Genomic DNA, 22,526 nt, shown 5'->3' on the forward strand with positions numbered 1-22,526 from the left:
TTGAAGGCAATAAAAAGGACATGAATACATAGAAACCTAATGGAATAAGTTTTTATATAAATGACGTCCGTATGTATATGAAGAAAAAAAAAACCAACAAACTCGAAATTTGCGCTTTGAATCTCGAAAACTCTCTCTCTCTCTTTCTTTACATTTTTCTCTTCTTCTTGTTGCTGGATTCCAAAAAAAACGAATCCATTTCACATTTTGGATGAATCTTTTCCATCTCATGGATCACATATCATCATCTCTCTCTCTCTCATCTCATACACACCAAACAAACCAACCAATCAACCAACCGGCATAGACGCAGACACACAGAGAAACGTTTTTTTTTTTTTTTGGATTCATTTCTTTCCTTTTTTTCTTTTTATATTATTTTCTGTTCTTTATATATATACACAATATTTACTTGGCTTTAAAAGAAAAGAAAAGAAAGAAAGAAAGAAAAAACCGAATGAATGATCATCATCAACAACATTCGTATAGCAAAATGTAATGGTTGTTTTATTTTTTTTTCGCTTTTTTGGTTTTTGGTTTGCGTATGTGTGTGTACTGTGCGTGTGTGTGTGTGTGTGTGTGTTGTTCAAAAATACGGCTTTGAATTGATGATGATGATGATGATCTTTCGAAAACAGCAACAACCATCCATCCATTCATACATACATCCATCTATCTATATCTATCCTTATACATCTTCCAAAAAAAAGTATGAAATGATGACTGCCATCCATTTCAGAATATCATCATCATCATCAACATAGTATGTTGTTGTTGTCGTCTTCGTTAGTCGTCATATAGTCATAGTCATATATATATTCATCGTCACACACACACACAAACAACAGATACAGATACACAGACGCATTGTATATACAGCAAAAAAAAAAAAGAAAATTCTAATTCATCCACAAATTCATTTCATTCAATTCACTGTTGATGATGATGATGATCATTATGTCTGTTTGTGAATTATTTGATTGTGTTGGTGATCATCCTGTTGCTTCTCCATTCATTCAATCAATCAATCAATGAATAAATATTGATTTCTAATATACTGAAAAAAAATTGTTTTTTTTTTGTTTCATATATATTTTATTTATTATTTATTTATATTCATTATCGATTCGATAGAAACAACAAACAATAATTAGAACCAGAAAAGAAAAACAACAACAACGACAACAACAACACGTACTACGTGCACTTACACACTCATTATTTAATCATTGAATTTATTATACCGTTGTTATTTGGTACATATTGTGCTGTGTATAGTGCAGAATCTTGATTATTCACATTGTTTTTTTTTCTCTACACTGTTTTCCGTTTTTTTTCAATATTCTTTTTTTCATCAGAATTTGTTCAATGTTTGTTTTTGTTGATTTTTTTTCCCTGTTAACAAATATCTATTCATGATTTCAATCTCTCAGTGTTTAAGTTTTTTTTCCAACAGAATTCAAAAATATTTTTGTTTTCGTGGAATAAATGGAAATTTATTCTCTCACTTTCTTCATATAAATTCTGAATTCAAGAATTTTTTTTTTCATCAACTTCCTTGTCATAAATTCACATGTGTGTGTGTGTGCGTGCGTGTGCGTGTTCGTTAACGTGGGCTTCTTTGTTTTCAACTACGACCTTTGAAATGCAAATTTATTCTCATCAACAACAACTATTTGAATGAATTGAGTTCTTAAAAATTTTTTCTGAAAAAATTTTGGATCATAATTATTTGACTTCTACCTACGCATCGTAAACAAACTTTTTTTTTCTCCGGTTATTATTATTTTTGTCGTGTTTCGGAAATATTTTTCTTTTGTACATTTATTTATATTTTCCCTGGAATAATTCTTGAATTACGGTTAGTACCATATATATATCTATCTAATTTGACGTTATTTTTTTCTACCATTCGGTTACCGTTGACTATTTTAAACATTTTCATATCATAACAAAAACCAATTCTTTTTCCACTGAATTTGATGTCTTAGATTGTAATTTGATGCCTGAATAAGAATGTACGGTTGAATTTGTTTCAAAACAAAAACAAAACGAAAAAAAAAATAAAAATCTCATTGACGACATAGTTTTTTGTTTGTTTGTTTTTTTTTTGTTTTCAAACAATTGAAATGTTCCAATTTCCACTTTTAGATTCAGCTTTGTTGTTGTTGTTGTTGTTGTTGTTATTGTTTTTGTAGACTTCAGTTGGTTCAAACAGAATTTCAGAATTTCTTTGTTACAATTGTTTGTTGAAATTTAAAACTTTCTAACAAATTACAACAACCAAACAAAAAATTGGAAAAAATTTTCCCATTTCATTCTATTTTTGTTTTTTGGACTGACAATGACAATGAATTTATTTTTTAATTTAAAATTTAGTTTATTAAAATTATCAATTTTAAATTTCATAAAAAGCATCAGGTTTCAAAATTCTGAAGAAAAAAAGTATTCTTCTTTTACCCGGTTTCGATTATTTATTTATTTTTAAAGGGCTTAAAAGTGATTACATCATCATTATCATCTGACCCGAATTTCAATGTCATAGCCAACACCTGAGTAGTTTATTGATGTGTGTGTGTGTGTAGGTTGACTATACCGTGTTACATACGGTACATATACCTGTATACCTGTATACAAGTTTGAAAAACAACAATAACCAAAGAACGAAATGTAAAAGAAAAAAAATCAGAATTAAATTCAAAATGAAAAAAAAATTCATTTAAAATAAAAGAGAACGACAACAACAACTTGTATTCAGAGTTTAACCCAATTTTTTTCTAATTTGTTTGTTTCTTATCCAAAAAGAAAGAAAAAAAGTTTTCTCTTTATTCTCACTACACGAACATACAACACAAACCTCACTAATCATAGAAAAAGGGGTTTTTTTCGTTCGACCTACAGACCTACCAATCTTGATGATCATCAGATCTAGGCCATCGGTTAATCGTTATTATTTTTCTTTTTATTCTCGAAACATACTTTCAATATTACGACACACACACACACACGCAAACAGGCTAACAAATCTTGATGGTCAAACAAAAAAAAAAAAAAATTTCTCTATCTTTTCTCAGTACAACTTACGGTAAATAAAATGAAAAACCCGAAAAAACAGGTATTCCTGATGATCATGATGATGATGATGATGGTAGGTAAACAACAACAACAACAAAAAAGGGGGCACCAAAGGTTTCAGAAAGCAGGTTTGTTGTTGTTGTTTTTCATTCATTTATTCATTCCATTCGTTTCGGTGAAAGGTCTTTCATTTTTTTTCTTTCTTTCTCAACATCTCGTCATGATTATGATGATGATGATGATGGTGACCTTTTTTTCTCAGGTAAATCTCTCTTTCTCTCTTTGTCGTTGTTTTTTTTCCACCTGATTTTCGATGGTTAGATTTTGGGCGCCTTATTTCATCATAATCATCATGATAATGATGATGTTGAGATTTCAATGTAGCGTGATTATGATGATGATGATGATGATTTTTTCTCAAATCAAAATAACAACAACAACAACAGTAACTAGTTTTTTTTTGACATGAAACACATACACACTTTTGCTCTTAATACCCAATGACCTAATCTTTTGGTATGTCTAGCTGGTTGGTAGTTTGGTTGATTGTCATTTCTTTCTATTTTGTTTGTTAGTTTTTTTTTGAAAAAACATTCTTAAAAACCAATTAATGATAAATAATCCAACGACGATAAGGATAATGATGATGATGATGATGATGGCAAAAACTATCGTTTTTTTCTAATTCACGAATAAATGAATGAATGAATGAATGCAAAAAAAAATTGATACCAATCCCAATCGGTAATGAGTTGTTGTTGTTGTTGTTGTTGCTGCTGCTGCTTTAAAATCTGGATGAATGAATAAAAAAAAATATCCAATGTATAGAGAACAATGGATCATCATCATCATCATCGAAGAAAGTGCAAAATTGTTCCATTTTCATTTGTTTTATTTTGGTCAACATATTGTCATTTAGATAATACAATGGATTATGATGATGATTGAATGAAATGAAATGAAATGGAAATGATCCAGAACAAAACAAAAAAAACAAACGATGAATGAAAATTGAGGCTAAATATAGCCATTCACGATTGAAGAATTGTGATGATAAAATGTGAATGAAAATCCGAACAATAATAATAACAACGATAACCGGCAAAAAAAAATTTAAATCGTATAGTTATATTGAGTGATTAATGGCGTGATTTTTTTTTGTTCACTCTTTTCACGATGTTTCAAAAAAAAAACAAAAAAAAATTCCTATATTTTATTCAAGGTTTTTTTTGGCAACTGGAATCCTCCAAAATATGATTACCGTAATGATCATGATGACGGTGATTTTTTTTTTTTTTGCTATGTCAATGTCAAGTGTATTTTATCAAATTAAATAATCTAGATATTTTGGCATTATCGATTCATTTTATTTTTTCATTACATTACATTCATTCAATTGATGACTACAGGTTTTGAAAAATTCCTTAAGATTATAAATCTGCCTGTTAACGATGATGATCATGATGATGATGTGTGAATCATAAATGAATCGAACGAATATTTTGTATTCAATACATCAATTCATTCTGTTCATTAGGCAGGCAAGTCAATCTGCAAAAAAAAGATGTATGTTTGTGATTGCAATGCAATTTTACCATTTTTTTTTCTCTTTTTATTTATTTCATTCACTAGTTTTTCTTATCTCATGATCATGATCATTAATGTACATGTTGTTGTTGTTGTTGTTGTTGATATCATCATCCTCATGATGACGATGATCAAGCAACTTATCTCATTTTCATCATCATCATACCATATTATTTACCTTTATATGATTTTTTTTTCACTAGTTTTTTTTTGTTTTGTTTTGTTATTTTTCAATCTTTCTCTCTCTCTCTCTTTTCTCCTTGATAATAATGATAATTTGTAATTTAATTTTACAAATACAAAAGTGTGCAAAATTCTATCGCCTCAAACCAAAACAACAACAACAAAAAAACATATAGCCACAATAACATCAACAAACGACGACGAACAAAACATTAACAACATGATCATTAGAACGATCAAACTACGTCATATATAATAATTATGATGGTGGTGGTGTATTCCAATCCTTCATCATTGTCAATATCGATTTATAGATATATTGATTGACAAAAAATGTTTATTTCATTATATTTGTTTGTTTTGTTTTTTGTTTTTTTTTTGATTGTTGTTACGTTGAATACGAAATTTGAATTAATTATTGATTTTTTTTCAACAATTTAATAATTTCTCTTTCCATAATCATTTATGAGAAATAATGATTTCAATGATGATGATGATGATGATGATAGGTTGGCTGGAGTTGAACAGAGAAAAAAATAATAATAATGAATAATAAGCACTTGGGCAACGAACACTTGCACCTAGAAACAAAACAAAACAGAGAGAATTAATTAGACTTTTTTTTTATTGCAATGAATTCTTAGTTCATTTTTTATCTATTATGATGATGATTGAAATTAGTATAACAGTGTTTTTTTTAAATGCCAAATCGATGCTTCAACAAAAAAAAATATTTGAACAACAGAAAAAAATTCTTTGGCTAATGGCCAATGAAATAAACAAAAACAGAACAAAAAAAAATTAAATGATGAACCGGGCTCTATCAGGAATTTGGATTGTATAAACAAACACACACACACGCACACATATGGTGTGGCTCTATCGATATTTGATTCCGGATTAGTGATTCTTTTCATTTCAACAAACGAGATGAGAAAACAAAAAAAACATCATATTAAGGAATTGAATTTAAACATTTTATTTTTTTCCTCTATTTTCGTCATTTCGTTTTGAATGAAATTAATCAATTTCCTTGCAACAAGTGGTGTTTTTAGCTAGTCGAACGAATGAAACAATAGAAACAATACATTTCTTAGGATTCTTGATTTTTTTTTTCTTTTTGACATTCAATCTATTTAATCGGTGTGTCATATACATATCGAATGATGAATTGCTTGTCATCGATTTGATTTGAATGGTGAATAACAATTTTTTTCTCTCTCTTTTTTTTCCAAACAATAAAATTCAATTTGTATAATTTGATTTGGCCACTCACACACACACACATACACATTGATTTTTAATGCAAATTCAATGAACCAAAAATGAAATTTTCAATCTTGTCAAAGTTTTTTTTTTCTTCAGTCTCTGTGTGTTTCAAATCTGAATTCAATGATTCGGTGATTGAATTTTTTTTGTTCAATTTTGTTGCTGTTGTTTTCTTTTTTATTCATTTCATTTTAGCGATTCAAATTGGTGTGTAAAATGTCGATTTTGTGAAAATTCAAAACAAAAACAAAAAAAATTGAAATTCAATGAAATCAAACCATATCGTGCGTTGTGCAAAAAAAAACAACAACAACAACAACAAAAAACAATTCAATTCAATTCGATTCGATTGTTAATGGATGAGAAATGACTATGTGAAAAACCGACTTTACACCACTGAAATTAACAAGTGAAAAAAAAATTCGGTTATTCGATTATGAAGGTAACGAGCGAACGGGCAGAAAAAAAACAATAATTCACACGCACCACCCACCCACATATATGAATTTAAAAATATAATTTAAGAAAATTAAAAACAAAAACAAAAAAAAACGGGTAAAACCTCATTTTTTTTTGTTGCACTGTTTTGTTATTCAAAATTGACAACCACAAAACAACAAGTTCAAAGTTGAATTTCTGTTGTTGTTGTTGTTGTTGTTGTCAATTTTAAAACGGTCATTCACACATTTTGTTGTTGTTGTTAATATTGTGCCACTCAAAAACGATGATTATGATAGACTTTGGGTAACCGTTGTTGATTGTTGTTGTTGACAAACAAAAAAAATTGGTGATTGAATTACAAAAATGATGAAGAAATTGAGAGGATTTAACTTTGACAGAAAAAAATTTGCATTTTATCCCGAATAACGATACTAATATATCCTTATTTATTCATTTTTTTCTCATTCTTTTTTCTCTTTTTCTATTTTAGAGATAAATTTTTTTTTATCATCAAAAAAATTTTTTTTTATTGGTCGATTGGTCGGGCTTCGATCATCATCATCATCATCATCACCTGAATTGCATCAATCAATTTGATTGGCCGTGAATTCAACAAGAACAAATTTCGTACATTTTTTTTTACTTGTACGATAAAATGAAGAAAAAAAATTGTTTTTGCATTAATAATCAATCAAAATTGAAATAAAAAAAAAAGATCACTCGAAAACAACACAAGAGTGAAAAAACATTTTTTTCTTTTTTTTGATCGACTTTGCCACGATTTTTTTTCCTCTTCACTCTACTACTTTACTTCTTCAAATTGTGTTGTTTACATCCGAACGGTTTTTTTTCATTTTTTTTTTGGTTCAATTTTGATTTCGTGCCCTATTGATCGCGATTTGATTCATTCATTCATTCATTCATTGATTCCATTCAATTGATTTGTGACGATTTACGCGATAATAATAATAATAATATATAATAATAATGATGATGATTATAATATATCGTTGTTGTTGTTGTTGTTTTTTATTGCCATCGTTGTCGTTTTAGCTGTTGTTTACTATCATCATCATCATCATCATCATCAACATTTACTTGATGATGATGATGATAATAATTATATATCATCATCATCATTATTGCAACAAAACCACATTTTTTCAATGAAAACAAAAAAAAAATTCAATCAAATTAAGTGAAAAACGAAACGAAAAGAAAAAAATTCATCCAAAACATCAACAACAACGTCAAATGAATGTGTGTGTGTGTGTGTGTGTGTGATTCACCATTCAATAATAATCAATCAACAACCGCGAAAGAGAGAGAGAGAGAGAGAGAGAGAGAGAAAAAAATATTATTTTTTGCAAATTAAAGAATTATCATCATTTGAAAAAGAATTCAAAGTTGTAAATAGAAGTGAAAAAAAAACATTTTGAAAAAAAATGTTGTTTGTCAATAACATTAACATCGTCAACAGCGAAGAAAAAAAAACACCACCAACCACCAAAAACAAACAAACAAACAACAACAACAACAACCGCATCAAATCATCAATCAGATTAATGTAAATCATCATCATTTCAAATGTGTACATGTTTTCTGGGTGAGAATATTCTCACTTTGAAATAAATAACTGGACTTCTTTTTTTTTGATAAATGTTTTTTTTTTTGGTCAATTTGTGTATGCTCATGATCGATCATTGTTTATTCATCCATGTTAATTTGTTGATTATTTAAAAAAAATTTCTTTTTCTTGTTGAATTTGCTTCGTTTTTTTTTGTTTGTTTGTTGTTATTTATCATTCATAATATTTTTTTTTCATCTGATTTTAAATCAAAATCCAAAGTACAAAATAGCAACAAAAAACAACAACAACAGTTGAAATCAACCAGGTGAAGTGAAGACAATTGACATCATCGAATGACAAATTTTATTCATTTGAAGAATTGAAAAAACACAACACACACCTAAATTTATCAAGGAAACGATAAAAATCATCCAAGAAAGAAAAATGGGAAGAAAAAAGATACAAATATCTCGCATCACTGATGAACGTAACCGACAGGTAACTGTTCTTTCTTTTTTTCTTTCTTTTTTTTGAACAATTAAAAACGAAAAAAAAATAATTCATGAATGTCATATAATTTGTCATTTGTAAAAAATTTTCGATTCTATTATAAAACACAAAATGTCCATTGTCATTATATGTTTTGTTTTTTTTTCTTTACAAACACATCACACATACATACATATATATAGGTTACGTTTACCAAACGTAAATTTGGTCTAATGAAAAAAGCATATGAACTAAGTGTACTATGTGATTGTGAGATTGCCTTAATCATATTCAATAGTACAAATAAATTATTTCAATATGCAAGTACCGATATGGATAAGGTATTGTTGAAATATACTGAATATAATGAACCACATGAAAGTCGTACGAATAGCGATATTGTTGAGGTGAGTTAATTGATTTCTTGATTCATTAATTTAAATGTAATATATAAATAAAATTTCTTCATTGAACCATAGGCATTGAATAAAAAAGAACATAAAGGATCATCAAATGGTTGTGATAGTCCTGAACCGGATGATTCACAATATACATTAACACCACGTGGTAATGAAAATAAATATAAATTAAATGATGATTTTGAGCTAATGATGCAACAACGTAATAATTCGCATATCAATGGCAATAGAGTATGTTTAATTTCTGTTTATATTTTAAATCTATTTTAATATTTTTTTTTTTTTTTGATCCATAATCAAAGTCAACACCAACCGGATTAACCGGATCAACAATTGGTGGCGTTGGTGGTGGCCTAACACATCAAAATATACCCGTTACTTTAGCATTAAATTCATCATCATCATCATCACCATATGCGCCACAAGATTCTAGTCTGTTACAAACACAGCAATTATCACCTCATTCATCATGTGTTAGTCCAAGACCAAGCTCATCAGGTATTTTAATGCAAAAAATAAACCAATTTTTTTTCAAATTAATAATTTTTTTAATTACTTCATAAATTCAGGCGCAATGATTGAAATGACAAGTACAACGGCGGCAACAACAAATGGTTATCATCATAATAATCATCATCAACATCATCAACATCATAATCGTTCATGTTCACCATCAACAATATCGGGTAATAGTTCACCAAATCTAATTAAATCATCATCATCATCAACGACGACGATGGGTAATCATAAATCAACAATTACCAATGGTAATAATCAAAATAATGGCAGTTCTGGTGGACAAACAACAAATAATAATAATAATAATCAGAATGGTCAGAATCGTGGTAATAATAATAATAATAATTTGTCAAGAAATATTGTTATGCCAAATTCACATGCAAATATGGTTTGTTAAATAATAATTTTTAGCAAAAAATTGTCCATTTAACACATGTTTCTTTTTTGGATTTTCAAACATTAGAATCATCGCAATCTAAATGGTACTCAGAATCTAACATCATTATCACAATCAATTCAGGGTATGGCTGCTGCTAGTGGTGGTTATCCGTCCTCATTATCATCGTTTGGTTCAAGTTTGTATTTGATTTGATGAGAATATTCAAATGATAATGATAATTTTTTTGTAAAAAAAAATTCTAGATGATTTTCAAAATATTAATCATGAATTGGCATTAGCAAGCTTTAATTCATCTGGTCTGTTGCCAAATTGGCCAACACATTCATTAGCAGGTGGTGGTGGTGGTGGTGGTGGTTTAACGCCCTTAACCGCAAGTGGTGGTGGCATAAGTCTTTCACATCAAAGGTTAGATTTTAATTGATTTTTTTATAATTATTCAAATTTTATTTTTTTTTTTACAATTTCAAAGTTCATCATTACCACATTTATCTGTGAGTAGTAGTACACCGCCACCACCATCATCAACATCACCATTATCGATGAAGATAAAAAATGAGCCAATATCACCTCAACGTGAACAACAATCAACAGCAACGAATGGTGGAGGTGGTGGTCAACAACAAAATAATCAAACAACAACAACACAATCATCAATAGTAGCAGCGGCAGCTGCAGCTGCAGCACATCAATTGGCAACATTACAACGGCCAACATCCGGTCATCTGTCACCGGGGCATCCATTAACACCATCAACATCATCATCGCCCGATCCATCGGGTAGTTCCGATTATGAAGGACCTATTGGTAAACGGATACGTGTTACAGCCGATGGTTGGCCTGCTTGATTGCTATTATTATATCATTATTATTATTATTGTTGTTGTTGTTGTTGCTGTTGTTGTTTTTTTCTCATCATCATCATCCGTTATTGATAAAATCAATTTTCAATCATCGTTCATCATCAACGATCATAATATTATTAAAATTAAAATAAAATCAATTAAACATATGATCATCATAATCCTGATCCTGATCAGCAAAAAAAACGGCTACAATAATTATAGAAATAGATCGAAATGAAAATGAAAATAAATTTCGTGATATGAAATTTTGATTATTTTCTGAAATTAAAATGTCAATTCAATTCAATTCAATCATCGACCAGACACACACACAAAAACACAAAACAAACGATTCATTCACATTTTTAATATTATTGTCGATGATGATGATGATGATGATAATGATTATGAAACTTGAACGAAACAAACACACACACACACACAAAATCAGAAAATGAAATCCGGAATCAAGCAATTCTTTACTCACTCACTTACTCTCAATCTCTCGCCTGAATCTAATGTAAATGTAAATTATTATTATCATTCTTTTTTTGCTCTTTTCTTTTCATTCACTTTTTTTTGTTCATTTTTATTCTTCATTTTTTCCATTTTTTTTTTGCTAATTATTACCCATACACACACACACACACAAACACGTGTATTATGCATTTTTTTTATTATTTATTTCATCGTTGAAAAACAAAACAAAAAATTATTTTAATTAACAAAATCGAAAATTTAAATGTCACACCACATACCACACACACACACACAACAACAACAAAATGGATGTTTGTGTGTGTGTGTGTATGTCATTGGACCACATATTGTTGATCCCTAATGATCATCGATGATGTTGAGAAACACTGATCGATCTCTTTTTTTTCGAAATTTTAAAATTCTCTTTTGTCACATCATTGTTCATCATCAAATTCATTCATTCAATTCATTTCAATTCACATATAGAATATTTCGATTGACAAATCAGGAATAATTATTATATTGAATATTGATTATTGAAAAAAAAACATCCATGAAAAACAAAACAACAAATGACAATCCCATTTATCTGTCTGTGCATATTTTTTTTCTCTCTCTCTCTTTCTCTTTAACTTCACTTTCTTTTTACCACAACACACAGACACAAACATCCAAATCATATCCCAAATTATTATCATCAAATTGATCCATAAGCAACCAACCAACCACTACACACCGTCCATCTTTTTGAATATTGATTATGTAATCTTTTTGTTTGTTATTTTTTTTCGATCCATTTTCGATTCATCATCATTTCTGATCATCGATCATCATTACCATCACCACTCAGCTCTCTCTCTCTCTATCTCTCATTTTCCTCTTTCAATTTTATCTGTGTTTTTTTTCTGTCGCTTTTTTTTCTCAATCGATACCGATATATCGATTACAATCGATATATTCTAATTCTATATATAATAATAATAATATATATTCTAATTTTTTGAAGAAAAAAAAAAATCAATCCGCTATATTTTTGTCTCTCTTTCTCTCTTTATATTCATTAATCACTGTTTTTTTCTGTTAATTTAATTACCCTAAAAATCGTGACTATATATGAAAAAAAACTGACAACAAATTTCATTAATGAGATTCAAATTATCATCATTTTGACACACAAATAAATATATAATTAATATATAGTCTTAATTATAAAATGTAATCAATAAATAAAAGCATTTCTCGTTCAAACAAACAAACAAAAAAAAAACAAAAAATTCGTACAAAATCACATTTATTATTATTATTATCATTAAACACCATAATTGTCAATGAATCAATCAATAAATGAAAAAAAAAGAGAAAATGCAAATCAAAAATGAAGATTTTTGGAATACTATGAATGGTAATCGAATGTGTATCCTGTAAGTTTTCGGTATTTTTTTTTATAAAAACAAAGAGCAAAGCAAAAAAATCATTTCGAATTTTTGATTTTCATTTCACACACACACACACATACATTGTGTGGCTATATAATTTTCCTGGAATTGGAAATTTTTTAATTTTTTTTCCACATAATTTTTAAAACAACGATAAGAATGATGATGATAATAAACGTTTCAAAAACGAATCTCAGTGAATTCAAAGCTAGCTCCCTGTTGCCACTGCCCATACATCCATTTCATTTGATTTTCAGTTTATTTTTTTTTACGAAGAAAAAAACATTTTATTTTCCCGTATACCAAAAATGATGATCCACACATTTTGATAATAATGATGACTCAAATTCAAATCATGTAACGTTTGTTTGTCGCTTTGGTGTTGGTTTTCGTATATACGACTACAGTATTTTTTCAAACACACACACACACATACACACACATAAATCTAGACAATTATCGAAAAGTTTGATGATTTTTAATCGGAATTTATATTTCGATGGATGGATGTTGCTACCATTTTTGAATAAGTGCTGTGTGTGTATGAGAATGGTGTACCACTATTTCCACTTAATAGTGTACATGCATGTTGATGAAATATTTTCGTTTGTATAAAAATGTATATGCATTATCATTGATTTGTTTCATTCATCAACAACTGTCCAATTAGGTTACTTCTTCATTTTGATTATATTCTTCATTCGTTCAAAAAAAAATTCTATTTTTTTTTTTTTGTTTTATTTTTTCAACATTTAACTTTTTTTGTTTGTTTGTTTGTGGTTGCATGTTTTGCTGAGTCCAATTAATTTTCACATTTATCGAAACTTTAAGAATTTTGAATATTGATTTTTTTTTTCAAAGTGAATTTTGCTCGCCACCATTATCTGATTACAAAATGACTGCAAGTGGTTTTCGATTTTATTATGGACTTTTACAATCACCATTATCTTCATCAACATTGTATTCATCAACTGCAAAATCAGCCGCAGTAACATTAGCAGAAAACGCATTATTGCATCATCGAAATAATAATCATTTGAATTGTTCCATTAATATGGCAAACACTACTAATGATTTGTCATCACCAACATCATCATTTATGGCTTCTTTGGAAAATCAAAATAATACAGATATATTTCGATTTGATAATCTAGGATCATTGGGTTATTCAACGAATCCATTACCATCAACTGTGGCTAAATCGATTTTAATGGTATTGAACGATCGAAATCCATTCATTAATCATCAATTTGGTGATGACTATGGTGAACGAAAATTAAATAGACGTAATAATGGTAATTTTTATCATAATTTTGGCTGTAATTCATTTGAAAAGTATGTATGCATCACACACGAGAGTAGTAATAATAATTTATGTAATTAATTAATTAATAGTGATGGATCATCAATGATGTTGATGATGAAAAACTATAAATCACAAATACAAAATAAACAATATCGCAGCAGTAGCTTAAGCAAAAATGATCATCGAAATGGTCGTATGGAATGTTCATTCTGTAAGAATCTACCACCTGAACGTGCTACCAATTACCGTGATCATTGGCTTAAAGATAATCAAAAACGTGTTACCTGTCCAATATTGCGTGCATATAATTGTCCAAATTGTAATAATGGTGGCGGGGATAACGCACATACTTTAATGCATTGTCCATTGAATCGTACAAATCTAGCATATGGTTTTTGCCATCGTGCCATTCAACAACAAAAACGACAAATGCAACGAAATCGTCGCATTAATAATTATCATGTACCGTACACTAGTAGTACTGCTGCTGATCATGATGATTCTGATGATTATGATGATTTTGGCCATAATAATGATAATAATAATTATGCAACATTTGTACAAAAATCACCAAATAGTAATGTATCAACAATTTGGTCAACAATGTCGGAAGAATCAAATTCAAATTGGATTGATAGTGATGGCAATGGTGGTGGTGATTTTGAATGGTAATCTATCTAGTTGTTGGTCAATAATTTTCCACTATTTTACTGATTTTGCATTGATATACTTTCATATATACATTTTTCGTGCCCTTTTAAATTTCATTTTTTTTAATATCAATTAGAAAACCAAACCATTATACTAATACATACTGCTTTTGACCATGATGATTCTGGTCATAATAATGATAATAACTAATATTATGCAGCTTATTTTCAATTCAATTCGATAAATGTATTGATATATATTACATATATTTTATTCATAATATAATAAAATAAGTTTTAAATTCACGACAATCAATATTTTTTTTCAAATTTGTACAGCTTTTCCCTTTTTTTATGTTTTATCAATGGCTGTTTCTGAGGAGGATTCACACGTGTATTAACAATCCGAAGCTCCAAACGACATGGATAAAAATCAATTTTTTGTTTTGTTTTGTTTCGAGTAACACAATTTCGAACAAACACACAAATCTAGCCAATTACCTAAAAGAAGGATTTTTTTTTTTTGATCGGACTTTATCAAGATGGAAATAGCTTCCATTGAATATTAAAATATTTGTTGTGGTTTGTGGTTTGTGTGCATGTACCACTATTTCTACATAATAGTGTACATGTATGTAGAGATATTTCGATGATGAAATATTTTTCGCTTTATATATATGTGCATTTTTATTCATTTTTATTCATTCACATCGACAACGATTCAATTACGTTATCGTCATTTGGATAATTTAATTTAATTTTTTCTTTTTTTGATACATTTCTTTCAAATTTTCTACCATTTGATTGTGGCATTCTGTTTTTTGTTATTGACTGTGTGCTTGCATGTCCCTTTAAAAATTGGGTTACATTTAATTTTAATTTTTTCATTTGTTTTCATTGAACTTTAAAAATTTTGAATTTTAAATTTTATATATATAATATCCATCATCCAATTGTATACAATTATTCAATGGCTACAAATAGTCTTCGATCATATCTTGGTCGTTTACCATCATCATCATTGTATTCATCATCGACTGTAAAATCAAGAGTAGAATCAGCAGCAGCAGCAGGAAAAACATTGCATCATCGTTCGAATTATTCAAAAATGGCAAATAATAATTTATCACCATTGATGAATTATTTGGATTACTATAATCAGAATAATTCAAATATATTTCAATCTGAAAATCTAGATCGATTCAATACTACAGTAGCAGCATCATCATCATTAGATTATTGTTCATCACCATTGATGATGAATAATAATAATGGTCATAATCATAATTCAAAAAATCCATTACCATCACCAGTGGGTACATCATTTGAAATGATATGGAATGATGTTTATGGTATTCAACAACAACAAAAATCGGCTCCAAATCCATTCATTAACCGACAATTTAGTAATTATGGTGAACGAAAATTAGTTGGACGTAATGTTAATTATTATCAAATTTTTGGCTGGATTTCATCGGGAATGTATGTATAGAACACACACAACAAATTTGTTGTTATCAATGTATTTTAATAATAATTATTATTGTGTAATTAATAGTGAAGGATCATCGATGATGTTGATGGTAAAGAATGATACATCACAATTACAAAATCAGCAATATCGCAGCAATAGTGGCAGTATCTTAAGCAAAAATGGTCATCGAAATGGTCGCATGGAATGTTCATTCTGTAAGAATCTACCACCTGAACGTGCTATTGATTATCGTGATCATTGGCTTAAAGATAATCAAAAACGTGTTACCTGTCCAATATTGCGGGCATATAATTGTCCAGATTGTAATAATGGTGGCGGGGATAACGCTCATACTAGAATTTATTGTCCATTGAATCGTACAAAGCTACCACATGGTTTTCATCATCGTTCCATTCAAATGCAACAAAATCGCTTTTATCATGATTTTGGCCTTAATAATGAAAATAATTATGCAGCATTTGTACGAAAATCACCAAATAGTAATGTATCAACAATTTGGTCAACAATGTCGGAAGAATCTAATTCAAATTGGATTGATAGTGATGGCAATGGTGGTGGTGATCTTGGATGGTAATCTATCAGTTGTTGGTCAATAATTTTCCTCAATTTTACTGATTTTGCATTTCATACACTTTCATACACATTTTTCGCGACTTTTTAAAATTCTTTTTTTTTAAATATCAATTAGAAAACCAAACCAAAAAACATTTTTTTCAACTTTTTAACAATTTTGTCATTTCGAACAACAACAACAACAACTTGAAAACATTCGAAAAATATTTGCATCCATTTTTATTACATCGACACAACTGATACACACTGATCATTTTGCATAACATATTCTGTATCTCTTTTGTTTTCGATCTCTCCCATTTTCGTTCTTTATTTTCTTTCTTTTTACATCAAAAAACATCATTAACTTTGATTTATATATATATATACTAATATTATGATGATGAAATTAAAATCTAATTAAAATCTGTTACAATTTTATAACATCCATGATTTTTTTTCTATTTTTGTATATTTATTTCTCTTCGATGTTTTTTTTTTGGTCTCTCACCGATAGCCAAACGGGTATTTCTGTAAAAAACTAAATTTTTTTTTACTTTTTTTTTGCATTCTTATTTCAATCATCATCATCATCATCATCATAATTATGAAATGAATAACACATTTTTTATAGAATAAATGTGAAAGAAAGCAAAAGGAGAAAAAAATGAATGAAAAATTTAAAAAAATATATATGGTGGTGGTGGTGGTGGTAGTGGTTTAGAGGAGATGACAAAAAAGTGTCTGTAAAAAATGGTGAATATAATTGTTGTTGACATTATTTTATTTTTTTGTTGCTGTTGTTGTTGTTCTAATTCAAACGAAAAAAAAAACGAAAATTGAACATGATGAAAATGTGTTTGTGAGTGTGGATGAATTTGTGATGTAAAAAAAACCAATCTGGTCAAATATGAATTAAAATGAAAAAAATTTCGTAAATTGATTAAACAGCATATAATTGATGAATATTTTTGCATATCATTTATCATTTATGTTTCTTTTGTGTGTGTGTGTGTTGTGTGTATGGTAAATGAGTGAACAAACAAATCAAATAAAAAAAAATGGTCATCATCAAATAATAAATTCGATATATTAGATGTGTGATAATCATCAGAATGATAAAATAATAGAATCAGAATCACAATGAATTATTATTTTGATTCCATTAGTGAATCATCATCTTCATTAACAATATCATCAATGATAATTGTACCAATCATTGCAGCCATTTGTGCACCAGTGGAAATCGATATGAAACGTGTACATTCAGCATACGGACCTTTCGTTATCTGTTTCGGTTCAAATAGATCAACATCAGCATCGGTACCAATCTGTAAGCCACCTTGTCCCCAACAATATAATCTACCCATTTCTGTAATGGCCATCGAACAAAAATCACCACAATCAATTTTGATAACACGTTCACCATTGAATATGGAGGATGGAATTTGTTTAAAATCACTAATACTTTTATCATTACTATTACATTGTTGAATAAAATCTTCGCCAAGACCTAATTTGCCATATAATGCCGAACCACAAGCATAAACATTACCATCACGATCCAATGCTAATGAATGTTGTTGGCCATTAGATATTTGTTTACAATGAAAAGATAACGGTATACGTGTCGGTATCAATGTGAATAATGAATCGGAATTCAAACTATTCGCTTGTGATATGAAATTATTTTTCAATCCAAGTTGAAAATAATTATTAAGGCCCCAACCATAAAGATTGCCATCTGAGGATAAGGCAAATGAATTCCATTGTGATGCAAAAACATGATCAATTCGTGCCTGTTCAGGTATCGATACCATTACGGGCCGTAAAAATTGGTCACGATTTGTATTGATTGAATTAAGCTCGGTCGATCCAATACGTCCTAATTGTCCTTTCGAACCTTCACCAAATGTTAATACACGTCCTTCATCCGTTAACAGTAGGATATGATGACATCCGGATGCAATATCAACAATTTTCACATCAAGTTCGATTGGTTTCGGTAATATAACAGGTAAATAATCTGAACAATTTGGTGATTTTTCACAATCAACAAATAGGCCAACTTTATCGGAATCATTTCTATCGATTTTTAAAGACAATTAGAAAAACGTTAATAAAAATGATAATAAAAAAATGAGATTGCAAAAAAACTTACTTAAAATTTCCCCAAACATACACTTTACCATCATCACATAATGCTGCCGAATGCATATCACCAGCCGATACTTTTACCACTTTTTTTGATTGTAATTCTTTTACCGGTAATGGACGGCCGGAAAGTTTTTCCTCAAATTCATCATCATCCACATCTAATTCATCCATATCATCATTATCACCACCATTGGTGGTGATCTTATCATTCAGATATTCTTCACGAGTAATTATTCGACCAAGCACATAATCATCATTACAACCAAATGATAAAACTTGGCCATCCACGGTCAATGCTAACGTATGTAGGGCACCCATTGCCACCTGTTTGATTTTAAATGAACCGGTACGAACTTTTGCCGGCTGTGATCGTAATGTTTTACGACCACGAAAATGTATTTCACGTGGCCCTAATTCTTTGGATATTTGATCACCCATGGTGAATAGATTACCAAAGTTTTGCAATTCAAATTTTGCTTTTTTCATTGCAATTTTTTCTTCCGAAATGTTAAAAGTATCATCAACTTTACGTTTTAAACCGCGATCATCATCATGTTCAGTGGTGATTGAGGATTGACCATTTGAATTGATTACATCAGCTACTTTTTTAACAGCAGGTGCATCATCATCCACAACCGAAATTGATGGTTTTATATCGACATCGATTTTCGTTTGAACATCATTCGTAATGACGGTGGATGATTTGGATTCTTTAATCTCCATTTCTGGTTCAGTTTCTTTGACTACTGATGATGTAGATGATGGTGGTTTTATTTCGGTTTCTTGTTTTGTGATAGATTCTGAAATCGTGGATTGATGTTGTAAACTATCATCAGATTGAACCTCTTCGATGACAATAATTGTTGAATCCAAATCTGAATCTTGTTGTTTATTTTTTGATTCGACTGATGATGGCATCGAATGTGAATCATAGTCCACGATCATTTTTTCATCATCAATATTTACTACCGGTGTATCGGATGTTATCTCTTCATTATCATCCATATCGACTATTTCGAATGATACTTGTTTTTTTGGTATATCATGTGATTTTTTCTTCATTTCTGATTCCACTGATTCTGGACATGTTTTAATATCATTATCATTATCATCTGTTCCACTCCTTCCATCTTCTTTTGCTGCTTCTGTTGTTGTTGATGATGATGATTGTGAAATGGATGTTTCCGATTCGATTACTTCGACGATTTCATTTGCTTTATCAACAACTTCTGTAATTTTCAAATCATTAGTTGGTTTTTGTTGTTCGGATTCAGATTGATCATGGCCATCTTTCTCGATTTCTACTTCTTGTTTTGGTTCCAATGGTTGTTGTTTATTATCAGGTTCATCTTCATTTGCTACTACCGAAACTTCTGGTTCAGTTTTTATTACATCATCATCCACAACAACAGTGTCAGCTGCTCGTCTGGAACGTGTAGATTTTCCTTTAGCTGTTCCGGCGGATTTCTCAGTTACGACTGGTTTGGGTTGCGGTGTTGGGAACAAAATTATTGGTTCCGGTATTTCGATTGCAGCCTGATCCATTGATTTAGCCAATTTTGTTATCGATTTTTTACTTTTTGATGACGCTGAAACTGGTTCTGATGGAGCATTTTCATGCTCTGTTCTGACTTCATCGACTATTTCGGTTTTGTTTCGCTGTTTTCGTGTATTACGTGTAGTTGTAGATTTAGCCACCGATTCAGTTAATGTTGCAGCAGCCGTTTTTCTTGTCGATCTAGGTCGCTCTTCCACAGCTATTTTGGATTCATTATCAACAACCTTTTCAACAGCTTCAGATTTAGATCTTACGGCACGTGTTGAACGTTTTTGACTACTAGCAGTTGGTTTGGGTTTATTTTTGGTGGCCTTTTCCGTTTGTTGTTGTGATATCGATTTTGACTTTGATTGCTCCACATTTTGAGCTGATGAATCTTTTGCCGTCGATTTTTTTGATACAGCAGATTTTGTTTCAGCTTTTATTGATTTTTTTTGTTTCGGTTTAACCACTACTGATGTTGTTTCTTCGGCAATTTCTACATCAGTATCATTTTGTTCTTCATGAGAATGTTCGATTGATGGATGGGTCGATTCAACATTATCTTGTTTTTTAGAACGACTTCGAGATGATGATGTCGGTTTTTTTATTGCTGTAGAGGATTTTGTTGTTGTTTTTCTTTTGGATACCGCCGCTGAAGACGATGAGGATGAAGATGCTGCTGTTGAAGCTCTTGTTGTTGTTCGTGAACTTCGTCGTAATGCAGGTTTTGTTTTGTCTTCTTCGACATTAATATCAACAGCAGATGTAGCAGCAGCAGTAGAAGCGTTGTCGATTTCAAATTTAACATTTTTCGCTGATTTTTTCATTGATTTTTTTTCATCTACAATTGTAGAAGTGGATACGATATCAACAGAATTACTACTAGTAGTGGTGTTGGTCGATTCCGTTTGTTTTCGATTACCACGTGTTGTTCGTTTATTTGATTTATTATCAATTTGTGATTCAACTGGATCATTATTGTTATTGTTGGTGGTGTTCATCATCATTGTTGATGTCGCTTGATTAGTCCGACGTGTCGAACGTTTAGCCGATTTTGCTTGATGACGACGTTCATCATCACCATTATCAACAACAATCGGTGTAGATTTTTTTCCCGCCATCACATGGCCAGTAGATTGTATTATTGCTTCGGAATTATCATCAATGGCCGGAGGATTGGTGTCGATAGCCGACGATGCTTTACGTTTTCCGCTACGATTGACCATTTTTTATGATGTTAGAATTTCTAAATAAACGAAGGAAAAAAAACAATTACAACAAGCCAAAATAATATAGCAAAAAAAGAAATCGAACAAACCAAACCAAACTTCGAATTTTTTTTCACTGGTTCCTCTTTCACGTACAGACACACACCAATGAAATTGAATGCCAAAGAGAGAAAAACACGAAAAAAACGAAATTCGAATTAATCAATTGTCGATACGTTTGTGTGTGTGTGTGGCTATGCAACGAATAAAATGTAGGCAATATTCAAAATGTCAACGAGAAAAAAATTAAATTCTGTAAAAAAAAATTGAAAAATTAAAAATTTTGTATTTTAAAAGAAAAACATTTCAACATAAATGAAAAATCAATAAACAAACAAAATGAAAGTTGAGACTGCTCACCACCACTGGTTTCGAATTTCACCAATGTTAATTTCTTGGTTTTATTCAAAATCAAATCTAACAACAACAATGATAATTTGTCTTTAAAAGATTTGCTGATTAAATTAAACTACTATATCGATGATTGAAAAAAATCTGGTTTGAATCGATTGACAAAAAAATGAATCAAACACTGACCCAAAAAAGAAGATATTAATTACATACGGTGGATTTCTGGATTATTCTCAAAATTCAACAACAACAACAATCAATCAATCAAAACAAACACACGATATATAGAAAAACAAACAAAATTAATTATTCTCGGCAAATACGTACCTTAGTGTACATTTTTTTTTTATTTTATTTAAGTTTGTCACATCATCATCATGAGTTTATAATACAAAACACACATTCGATACAAACAATTTTCGAACACACCGACCGAAATCACACAGCTCGCCGGTATCAATGCGGTTGTTGATGTCACATTTACATACGTAACATCA

At 29.7% G+C, this 22,526-nt stretch overlaps 4 protein-coding genes across 12 annotated transcripts in view; 3 read left to right on the forward strand and 1 right to left on the reverse strand.

Moving 5' to 3' along the window:
* Window positions 1-12,637, forward strand: part of Mef2 (myocyte enhancer factor 2) — a 38,805-nt gene extending 26,168 nt beyond the window's left edge. For 2 of the 3 annotated variants that reach the window (XM_075730243.1, XM_075730244.1), the window contains 8 exons: window positions 7,046-8,623; window positions 8,818-9,021; window positions 9,094-9,264; window positions 9,336-9,531; window positions 9,603-9,940; window positions 10,016-10,127; window positions 10,195-10,357; window positions 10,422-12,637. In XM_075730243.1, coding sequence (XP_075586358.1) covers window positions 8,570-8,623; window positions 8,818-9,021; window positions 9,094-9,264; window positions 9,336-9,531; window positions 9,603-9,940; window positions 10,016-10,127; window positions 10,195-10,357; window positions 10,422-10,797 — 1,614 coding nt within the window. In that variant the 5' untranslated portion in view covers window positions 7,046-8,569 and the 3' untranslated portion in view covers window positions 10,798-12,637. Of the gene's footprint in view, window positions 1-642; window positions 1,862-7,045; window positions 8,624-8,817; window positions 9,022-9,093; window positions 9,265-9,335; window positions 9,532-9,602; window positions 9,941-10,015; window positions 10,128-10,194; window positions 10,358-10,421 lie in introns of those variants that run through there. The other variant, XM_075730242.1, reaches the window with a different exon arrangement.
* A 719-nt stretch (window positions 12,638-13,356) lies between these two features.
* On the forward strand, window positions 13,357-14,972 carry LOC124491247 (uncharacterized). Its single transcript, XM_047053882.2, has 2 exons — window positions 13,357-14,045; window positions 14,106-14,972. The coding sequence occupies exons 1-2, from the start codon at window positions 13,606-13,608 to the stop codon at window positions 14,686-14,688; spliced, it is 1,023 nt and encodes a 340-aa protein (XP_046909838.1). The 5' UTR covers window positions 13,357-13,605; the 3' UTR covers window positions 14,689-14,972.
* A 426-nt stretch (window positions 14,973-15,398) lies between these two features.
* On the forward strand, window positions 15,399-17,076 carry LOC124491246 (uncharacterized). The gene is made up of 2 exons (XM_047053881.2): window positions 15,399-16,148; window positions 16,225-17,076. The coding sequence occupies exons 1-2, from the start codon at window positions 15,637-15,639 to the stop codon at window positions 16,733-16,735; spliced, it is 1,023 nt and encodes a 340-aa protein (XP_046909837.2). The 5' UTR covers window positions 15,399-15,636; the 3' UTR covers window positions 16,736-17,076.
* A 165-nt stretch (window positions 17,077-17,241) lies between these two features.
* LOC124489874 (uncharacterized) lies at window positions 17,242-22,477 on the reverse strand. 7 transcript variants are annotated; one of them, XM_075729859.1, is made up of 6 exons: window positions 22,039-22,358; window positions 21,729-21,931; window positions 19,992-21,656; window positions 19,664-19,934; window positions 18,875-19,495; window positions 17,242-18,798 (listed from the first exon to the last, which is right to left on the reverse strand). In XM_075729859.1, exons 3-6 carry the CDS (start codon window positions 21,634-21,636, stop codon window positions 17,865-17,867), a joined length of 3,471 nt encoding a protein of 1,156 aa, XP_075585974.1. In that variant the 5' UTR covers window positions 21,637-21,656; window positions 21,729-21,931; window positions 22,039-22,358; the 3' UTR covers window positions 17,242-17,864. The 7 variants fall into 7 exon arrangements, with proteins under 7 accessions (XP_075585974.1, XP_075585972.1, XP_075585970.1 ...); XM_075729857.1 differs by having other exon boundaries at window positions 18,875-21,656; window positions 22,039-22,147; window positions 22,216-22,371; XM_075729855.1 differs by having other exon boundaries at window positions 18,875-21,656; window positions 22,039-22,173; window positions 22,243-22,275.
* Between the last annotated feature and the right edge of the window lie 49 nt (window positions 22,478-22,526).

This window comes from Dermatophagoides farinae, chromosome 4 (genome assembly GCF_024713945.1).
Source record: "Dermatophagoides farinae isolate YC_2012a chromosome 4, ASM2471394v1, whole genome shotgun sequence".
Taxonomy (NCBI): Eukaryota; Metazoa; Arthropoda; class Arachnida; order Sarcoptiformes; family Pyroglyphidae; genus Dermatophagoides; species Dermatophagoides farinae.

What these genes read in the sequence shown, in the direction of transcription:
- LOC124491247 (XM_047053882.2), top strand. Translation starts at nt 13,606, where the DNA reads ATGACTGCAAGTGGTTTTCGATTTTATTATGGACTTTTACAATCACCA. An exon ending in GGCTGTAATTCATTTGAAAA is followed by an intron (nt 14,046 to 14,105) that starts GTATGTATGCAT and finishes ATTAATTAATAG; the next exon opens with TGATGGATCATCAATGATGT.
- LOC124491246 (XM_047053881.2), top strand. Translation starts at nt 15,637, where the DNA reads ATGGCTACAAATAGTCTTCGATCATATCTTGGTCGTTTACCATCATCA. An exon ending in GGCTGGATTTCATCGGGAAT is followed by an intron (nt 16,149 to 16,224) that starts GTATGTATAGAA and finishes TGTAATTAATAG; the next exon opens with TGAAGGATCATCGATGATGT.
- LOC124489874 (XM_075729854.1), bottom strand. Translation starts at nt 21,636, where the DNA reads ATGGTCAATCGTAGCGGAAAACGTAAAGCATCGTCGGCTATCGACACC. An exon ending in TATGTTTGGGGAAATTTTAA is followed by an intron (nt 18,799 to 18,874) that starts GTAAGTTTTTTT and finishes AAAAATCGATAG; the next exon opens with AAATGATTCCGATAAAGTTG.